The sequence below is a fragment of the Oikopleura dioica genome, chromosome 2 (genome assembly GCF_907165135.1).
Source record: "Oikopleura dioica chromosome 2, OKI2018_I68_1.0, whole genome shotgun sequence".
NCBI lineage: Eukaryota > Metazoa > Chordata > Appendicularia > Copelata > Oikopleuridae > Oikopleura > Oikopleura dioica.
In genome coordinates, this window is record NC_137292.1 from 11,140,864 (window position 1) to 11,149,137 (window position 8,274).

The 8,274-nt window shown below is 39.9% G+C and overlaps 1 protein-coding gene across 1 annotated transcript; it reads left to right on the plus strand.

Moving 5' to 3' along the window:
* The first annotated feature begins 148 nt into the window (after window positions 1–148).
* LOC145699961 (histone deacetylase 7-like) lies at window positions 149–4,208 on the plus strand. The gene is made up of 12 exons (XM_081777228.1): window positions 149–716; window positions 938–1,005; window positions 1,746–1,834; window positions 1,873–2,067; window positions 2,167–2,295; window positions 2,339–2,949; window positions 2,991–3,119; window positions 3,159–3,575; window positions 3,616–3,670; window positions 3,717–3,929; window positions 3,971–4,035; window positions 4,076–4,208. The coding sequence occupies exons 4-12, from the start codon at window positions 2,025–2,027 to the stop codon at window positions 4,112–4,114; spliced, it is 1,701 nt and encodes a 566-aa protein (XP_081633354.1). The 5' UTR covers window positions 149–716; window positions 938–1,005; window positions 1,746–1,834; window positions 1,873–2,024; the 3' UTR covers window positions 4,115–4,208.
* The last annotated feature ends 4,066 nt before the right edge of the window (window positions 4,209–8,274 follow it).

The following is an 8,274-nucleotide window of genomic DNA, read 5'->3' on the forward strand; positions in this document are numbered from 1 at the left end:
TTCGTGGAATCAGTAACTTGGAAAGGTTATTTTTATCTTGGATCGGCGTCGCGATTTTTAGCGTTTTTGGCTATTTAGGGCTGCGTATTTTCAGGCGCTGTTCGACACTGAGGCTCTGGGCGGGCCACTCGTCGACTTCTGACTTTTCTCACTCAATCGCGCTTTTTCTATTAATAATCCTCCTCGTCCATCCTCGTTTAGGGCACTCACATCGAGCCACACACTTACCCTCGAGACAATCCCTCACATATTTGAAAACAAACATCAACACCTACCGAAATCTCACGAGCAAATACTAGTGTAAAGAAAAAGACAGAAAAATCTGACAGCTGAAAAAAACGAGAGAAATCAAGGAAGACAAAGAAAATTTCGAACTCGGGTAGAGAAAGGCCGATCAGGGCGCAACCTCGATTGACGGAGGAATGCGCCAGAATGACAGTTAGGAATGAGTTGAAAGAATCGAGCCAGCACAGATTTGCACAAGCATTTCATAAATTAATTTGTTGAACATTTTTCGCGCAAAAGCAAAGAAGATGATCAGCGCCAAAGAGTCTAGTGAATTCTGACGTTCACAAGCCATAAAACACGCTCATTTTAACCAACTTTTTAATTACACCTGAACTCAACTATAATAATATTCAATTCATCATCGAGCCCTGAAAATCACGAAAGAATCGGCGTCCTCCGAATGTGTCCAAACGGAAACGCAAGTCAAGGTAATGTGCATATTTTTTGAAAATCTGCAGTTAAATATCTCGATAATAGATGATGTCATTCTAGTGACTGGACTGTGCAGGTCTATTTTAGGGCGAAGTGATAACTTATCGCTGATACATAGAGCTTAGCTCTTCTTTCATCAGATGAAAGATTTTATACAGTAGTTAGACTGCGCATTTCTGGTGTCCTCTTCCATGATTTCAATTATAAAAAATTTCAGCAACCGCCGAATCGGAATACATAAGGCAACATGTGATCAACGAAGCTATGCATTTTGCTCGACAACAGGTAGGAATGTTTGATTTTCCAAAGAAGGAACTGAGACAGTAGATTCAAAAGGTGACTCGGGATTTGAAGTCGATCCATTCTGGCAAAGAATTTTCACAAAAATAGTTAACTGGTATCAAATCTGACATTTCGGGAACGGGTAGACGCATTTCTAGGTGTGAAAATTCAAGGCATGTTTTGGGTTCATTTCTCATGTGATTGAAGATAACTGATTAAGAAATTTTATACCGCAAATGTATATAATTATTTGAATTTATGTAAAAAGGCCATTTCCCATTATGAAAGTGATCATAATTGAATTTATTGAATGTCAAGTGTCGCTCAGCATAAATAAAATTCGCCGAAATTACGTCAGAAGTGTACTGCTAATTGTTGGTGCTATAAACCTGATCCCATAGAGTTAAATTCACTATTGACGTCTATTTATTGTGTTGAATCCGGTCATTATACGGTCATTTTTGCCAAGTTTTTTTCAAACTTGTGCTTGCTTCTTTTTAAATTTGAACGCTCGGGCCTCAGAATTTATGTCGCCACTTTTATGAAATAAGCAAAAATTGACGTCAAACAAACCGTGAAAAGTAATTAACAATCTGTCTGAAGCGCTAAAAATAGAAACTCGGAAAATCGTACACAATGAAAAACGATAAAGACCACCTTGACCGGAAGCATCATAAGTCTCGTTAATTTATTTTAAATAATAAATCCTATGATAACAAAAGAAACGTCAGCGCTATTTTTAGGCTTTACTGTCCATGATCGAACAACATACGAACCGGCAGAACATGCTCGAAAACCAGAATGCCAGACAAAAAGAACTTGAAGCAATCAGGTTTTGAAATAATCTCAAATTTTTTAACAATCAATTAGGGCAAAAGAAACTGAACAGCAGTCTGCAAATGCTTCAGCCGCTGTAAAACGAAGATTACAAGGGAATTGGATAGAATCTTTTAATCTAAAGTTTCTTCGAAAAAAGTTCATTCGATATCCGTATAAAAGAGGTTATTCTCGCTAAACGGAAGATGATACCTACGAATGGCGAAGATTTCCCTCTTCGCAAAGCTAGTAAGTGACGCAGATCAGCCCAAAATAGTTACACCCTTTCTAATCTCGTGGTCTTAATTGGGCATCTTTGTGACATCAATGCTCAATAATCGGATTTAGTGTCGGAGCCTAATCTGAAGTTGCGATCGAAGCTGAGAACTAAGGTTGACCGGAGACACTCGCCTATGCTAACAAGGAAAACCGGCGCGAACGAGATCTTGAATGAGCGCATTCGAAGAAAAATCTCAGGTAAAACGAAAGCTTTAAAATAAAACTCATACGAGTCCCCCAGCAACTGAGTCTCCTACATCTGCCTCGCCAACATCTACTAGCTCGAGTACAATCTATCCAAGCACATCATCTTCTGCCGCCACTGCTTGTTCTTCCTCGGGAATGTTTTCTTCCCCAAGTCTTCCTAACATTGCCGACATCGCTTCTGGACATCCTCACAGTCACCACCCACCGAACAGAAAAACAAGCCATGACGAGTCCAACATGGCTTCAAAAAGCCCCTATCTTATCCAGGCTCTTCTTGCGAGTCAAGTCGAACGGAATCGCTTCTATCGCGCGAATTCTGTACCCACGCTTGGAGAAGACATCAAAAACTGGGCATCTTCTAGGCGAGATCCTTCTCAATATTCTGCATCTTTTGGGCCCGGATTCACGCTGCCAGGACAAAATGGAGAACTTGGGGGCTTTAGACAGAATCCACAGATGATACCAAATCTTAGTCAACTGAGTCTGAACTGTAATCGATTCCAAATTGAACGATCAAGCAGACTGAATTCTTATCAAACACCACTTGAGCGAAGAACTGGTTTCTTTGCGGAAAGAAATAATGATCACGTTGAGGCATTTGAAAATATATTTTGGTCGATGGCGGAGAGATCTCTTCTTGACAAGGTAAAATTATAAAGTGTATCTCTTTTAAATCTTTCTTTCAGATTGAGCCTCGTCTTCCAAGTAAAGATGAATTGCGTTTAGTCCACTCGGAGAAGCTTATTTCTTCGAAATTCTCAGTCTCGCCGCTTGCAATGGAAAAACAGGAATCATCCCAGTTCCATAGTCTCTCGGTAAATCTCCAATTAAGACAAGATCTTCATTTTTCTTAGGGTATCGTTGACACAGTCGTCGCGGTAGGAGTCGATCAGCTAAGAAACGGCTTTGTTTTCGTCAGCAATTCTGGTGTTCAAGCCGAAAAGGACTTCTCGCCCGATTTTCCCTTCAACTCTATCGCGATCGCCGTAAAATCATTGCTTGATCAGCGACCAAACTTCAGACTTCTCGTCCTCGATCTTGCCGAAACCCATGCCAGCGGCACTCAAAGCATCTTCTACTCCGATCCTAACGTCCTGACAGTCTCATTTCATAGAAGTCAGGGAACCCCAGAGAAGATCGAAGAAATCGGGAGAGGTACTGGATTGGGCTTCAATCTCAATGTTCCGCTCCCTGACAATGTTAGTGATGATGACATCAAAGTCGTAGCTGATGTTGTTCTTCTACCACTGATGGTTGAGTTTGAACCTGAGGTAACGCTTGTACTCTTCCTTGATTTCAAAGGCATTTCAGCTGGTCATTGTAAATACAAACTTCTCCAATTACTTTGAAAGAACTTCACCTGAACGTAAGACTGAAAAAAATATCGATTCGAATCTTATACGAAAACTTAGTTTATGGGTGGTTAATGGGTGAAATTTCACAAATCGCCGCACAAAAAGTCGTTGTCATCTTCAATGGCCTTGAAAGTCCCGCACTACCAGCTCGCATTGCCTTCAATATGCGAACAGCAGTTTCCCAAAAGGAAGCTTTTCAGAAGTTAAAACGCAAACCTTTTTTACGCGATGAAGTTCGGGAAACCATCATTTCCGTTATTCACACTCAAGGTACTTTGAACCCCCCCTGGTTTGGTTTACCTTAAGTTTAGGGAAATACTGGCCTTGTCTTCAGAGATCGCGGCTGTTTCTTGAGCAGCTTATTGATTATTCACAGGTTCGTAAGCGATAGAGTATTTTGAATAATTTATTTTTAGGAGATCGAGTCCGACGACGAGAATATAAAAGTCGACTGACTTTTCTTATCTTGCCTGCTTTGAAAGTTCAAAATTCCGTATTCACTTATTATTTTAAATAAATTTCATTCCTGGTGCGTTCGGAACAAAAAATAAAGCGGCAAAATTGTACCTGTCTTATAAGATTATCCAGCAGATAAGCTTGGAAAGAATGCGGTCAGTGCTGGACCACAAATGTCGACCGCTGATAGCTTCTTATGCTACAGATTAGTCCACGGAATCGAGCCAAAATAGTAAGATAATAAACTCGGTAACTGCATTCAACACTATTTTGTCTGTTAAAAAGTCACGGAGATGACTGTTTTTAGGTCAGAAGATCGTTGATCAATATTCGTTTGGAATTTGTTCTCCCTAGTTTTTATGAGATCACAATTACGTATTCAGATAGAATCGATGCATAAATACCACGACAAATGGGCCAGTTCACCATGTTTTCTTTCGTCGCGAACTTTGGATTTTCCTTGAATATTTTTCTCGTGATTGTCCAAGGCCATCTTCTTTGTTGATTTGGGCAAATTTCACGCGCGGCGGGCTCAACTTGAAGGTTTATTATGCTGTGGGACGAATTCGCGCCGCAGGTTCCTCCCACATCAAAACTGGACACAGACATCCATCGTCAAATCAATTTAGGAGACAATTAATTATTCCTTTGAAATATCTGAAAACTGGACCTCGAGTACAGTGCCTCTCGGGCACCTGCGAATTAGGAACTCGAAAATCGATTCTAGCAATAAGAAAAAATAATAGGCACTTCATTAAAAATCCTAATTCTGGACCGACTTAAAAAATCTATTAGCAGAAAATTTTGACGAAAGGTCAAAGGTTCATGTGAAGATTGAGGAAACAGTAGAGTCCTGTAAATTGACAGGTAACATTTTAACAGTAGTGCGACCTTTCGATGCTCATTATTGGCGTTGGTAATTTTGATTAATTGCGGCGAGCGAGGGTCTCAGAGTCTCCCGTTTATCGTTGAGAAATTGGCCTAGTCAAGTTGTTTTGAAAAATAGATCATGTTCAAAGGAACTGGTCGACTGGAGGCTTCGTCAATCAGCAGAATTCAAAACAATTTGAAAAGATTAAAAAAATTCTTTGAAATCTTTTGTCAAATGATAAATTTAAACCGTTGAAAATATAAGTCAGAAATTCTTATCAAAAACATCATGAGGTTAGGAGGCTCCACGAGCGAGTTCTATTTTGTTGAGGATAAAAAAATGGAGCTCAAATCGAGAATTTTAAATCTCCGTTTGCGGTGGACTCAAGCTGGAGATAAAAAATTTCTTGCGGGTTTGGCAATGGAGGCGAAATGCATACCGCAGTTTTTAGTTTTTACATTTTCAGTGACAGGAGACATTCATGAACTTCTATTTGCAAAATTCTTGAAACTGATCTAGTCTGATCGTCCGATCGAGACTAAAACTTTTATCTGCATTTTTTGATGCTGCGGCTCAGCTCAAATAGCTAAAATAAAAATATCATGCAATTTGATGATAATTTACAACTTTACCATTTTACGCCCTTTCACGTTGAAACAGCTGCGCCGCTTCCATCCAGCCGCATGTGACATTGTGTGCCCAAACGTAAATCTAATCTGAGGGAATTTCCTAGACGGTCGATCATTCTCAGAATTTGTCCAGGGAGATTTTCGCTGATTCAAGGGCTTTAGCGAACTTTTGAGCTGGGATTTGGAAGGCGGAAACGAGCAGGATTTGAAGCCTTTGCCAAATACGCTGGTTGATAAGGAGATCAAGGGCGACGAAGGGGTTTTATGAGGTTTCGGTGATTAGGGCAGGGATCATTCGAGTGACCATATTTGCGCAGCGGGCTGGGAAAAGGCTGCGGTCACCGGCTCACCATTTCTTTCTGCCACATATTATCGACACGTTGATACATATTTATTAAGCGAAATAGCCCTTTGATCCCCGCCTTGTTTACGACTTGGAGAGGTGTTCCTTGCATTTTTAGGCACACAAATGATTCCAATTCTTCTATTGATGCTTTGATCGATTCTTAGATGCTAGTGTTTAATGAAGAACAGTTTGGATTTTAAATTAATCACCCAATTAGTCCACCCTCGCCACTTAAACTTAGATCAATACCTAAAGCTTCTACTAAACCTATTATCACAATCACAAGTTCCAAAGAAAACACCTTTTTGAATTTATAAAATTAAAAAAGGGAAGAGATTTCGCTTTCCAAGCGAGTTCTTGACCGCAAACTGCTCTGATATTTGATACGACCGCAGGAATGTCTTAGCTTGGAATTTTTGCGGTGCTAGGGGTAGTGACAGCTGGAATTTCTTGGAGGGAACTCATATAACACCTTTTATCATGCATTTTTACTTGTTAAATTTAGAGTTTTTCTGAAAAACTTTTTCAAATTGAATAAAGCAAGATTTTAATTTTCTAAGGTGGCTTTAAAATACTAGATTTTACATAATAATATTTTCTTATATTCGAATACGATTTAAATGCGATATTATGATTGGCTGTCGATTTGGCGCTCTGGTGCGCCAGTAGGCATTATTTCGCGGTGTGCCCGACTCGAAAAAGCGAAAAGAAGTGTGATGATTGATGGGTATGGTGGCGCTAAGGGGCGGCGTGTGCCCTTGGCCGCAGCCGCCAACCAAGCCAATCTAAACCGAAAGCTTTTGTCCGAGCCCCTGTCCTGCGGTTCATTAAGTACCACCACAGGTGATTGAAAGGTTGAACCCGATCCTGTTGCACGAGCTGTTCGTTGCAAAAATTTAGGCACGCGCCTGAAGAAGCCTAAAGAGATTAACGAAGCAGCCCGTCGCCCGAGTGAACAAGGTGAGAGCAACATTGTGATTTATTACTGAGCAAATATCGTTTAAAAACTCAGAGGAAGCGTGATCCCGGGATCTAGAACGTTTCTAGGTCCCTATTCCTTTACTTCAGTGATCTAAATAAAGCTTTTATAAAGTTGAATAATTACTTACAAAAAGTTTTAATTCATCAAAAATCGATTCGTTTTTCCCTCACTTCAGTTAATAGTTATTGAACAAAACTCCCAATTAGCAAGAAAAACTAGCTGATTTTCATTGAAGAATTCTGATGAATAACCATCATGGTTAGTGGGGCCCATGTTCCCGTGAAAATCTCTTTTCAAGAGCTTTGGTAAATTTTAGACCAGAATTAAGTACGCCCTGCATGAAGGGTTCGCTTCTTAGTGATAATGACTCGTTTGTAGACACTACGAGATCAGAATTCTGAAACTGCTACTATTTCTATCAATGCATTGTGCTTTTAGAATTCAATAAGTTCAGTCTTAGTAAATTTAAACGGTTAGAAAGACTAATTTCTCTTTGGTTCAAAAATTCTCACGGAAAATAAAAGGAAAACTTCCAAAAAAGCTTTGACAACTTTTTCAAAATACCAGTTTTATTCTAGTGTCGTTGAAGCAGCCTCCCTTGGTTCCGAAAGCTGCAAAGCCCGCACTAGGATTCCTGCCAAAGGAACTTGGCTCGGCTTCAGAGAAGAGCCCAGAAGAAGGCTTCACACCTCACTCAGCCAAATACAATTCAGATAACTAGCACAACTCAGCAGATAAATTCGCCGCGTGACACTCTTCAAGAAGAAAACAGGTAAGAATCCTTCAAAAAAGGGATCGGAAAGGGGCTTTTTTCTTGTAACGCCTTGAGCTGTAACAAATTCAAACAAATTTCGTACTTTATTTATTGTAAAATCACCCTTGAACATAAACAGAACCAAAAAAAAAGAGCACTCAAAGATCTCGAGTGCGAAATACAGAACTAAGTTCCAGCCAGAATGTGACCTTACTTATCTAACGAGCCTTTCAATATTTGAAAATTTGCGCGTCACATTATGATATGGGATATTATATTGACAGCATATGAGGTCAGGGAGCTTGAAGTGAGCGACAGAAGAATTGATTTATGATTTTTTGAGCTGAACATTGCAGTTTGTTTATGAAGTAGAAAATGGTGGTGAGGTGTATTTTTCGGAAGTCGGAATCCTATTTCGAATTGTGTTGATTTCGGATAACAAATGTAAAATTACTCAAATTAATAAGCCAACGTACATGCTTGTTCGTGGCATTCTAGTGTGTCTTGTCCCGGGCGGATTAGTGCTAAACAATACGTCCCCTGGCCACTCCAAAGTAATCCTTGTCCGGGTCCTTTT

Bases quoted from the DNA above. Each gene is read 5' to 3' on its own strand.
- LOC145699961 (XM_081777228.1), top strand. From the start codon at position 2,025: ATGATACCTACGAATGGCGAAGATTTCCCTCTTCGCAAAGCTA. The intron at 3,671-3,716 runs GTAAGACTGAAA...ACGAAAACTTAG, and splicing joins TGAAAGAACTTCACCTGAAC to TTTATGGGTGGTTAATGGGT. The intron at 3,930-3,970 runs GTACTTTGAACC...CCTTAAGTTTAG, and splicing joins TTCCGTTATTCACACTCAAG to GGAAATACTGGCCTTGTCTT.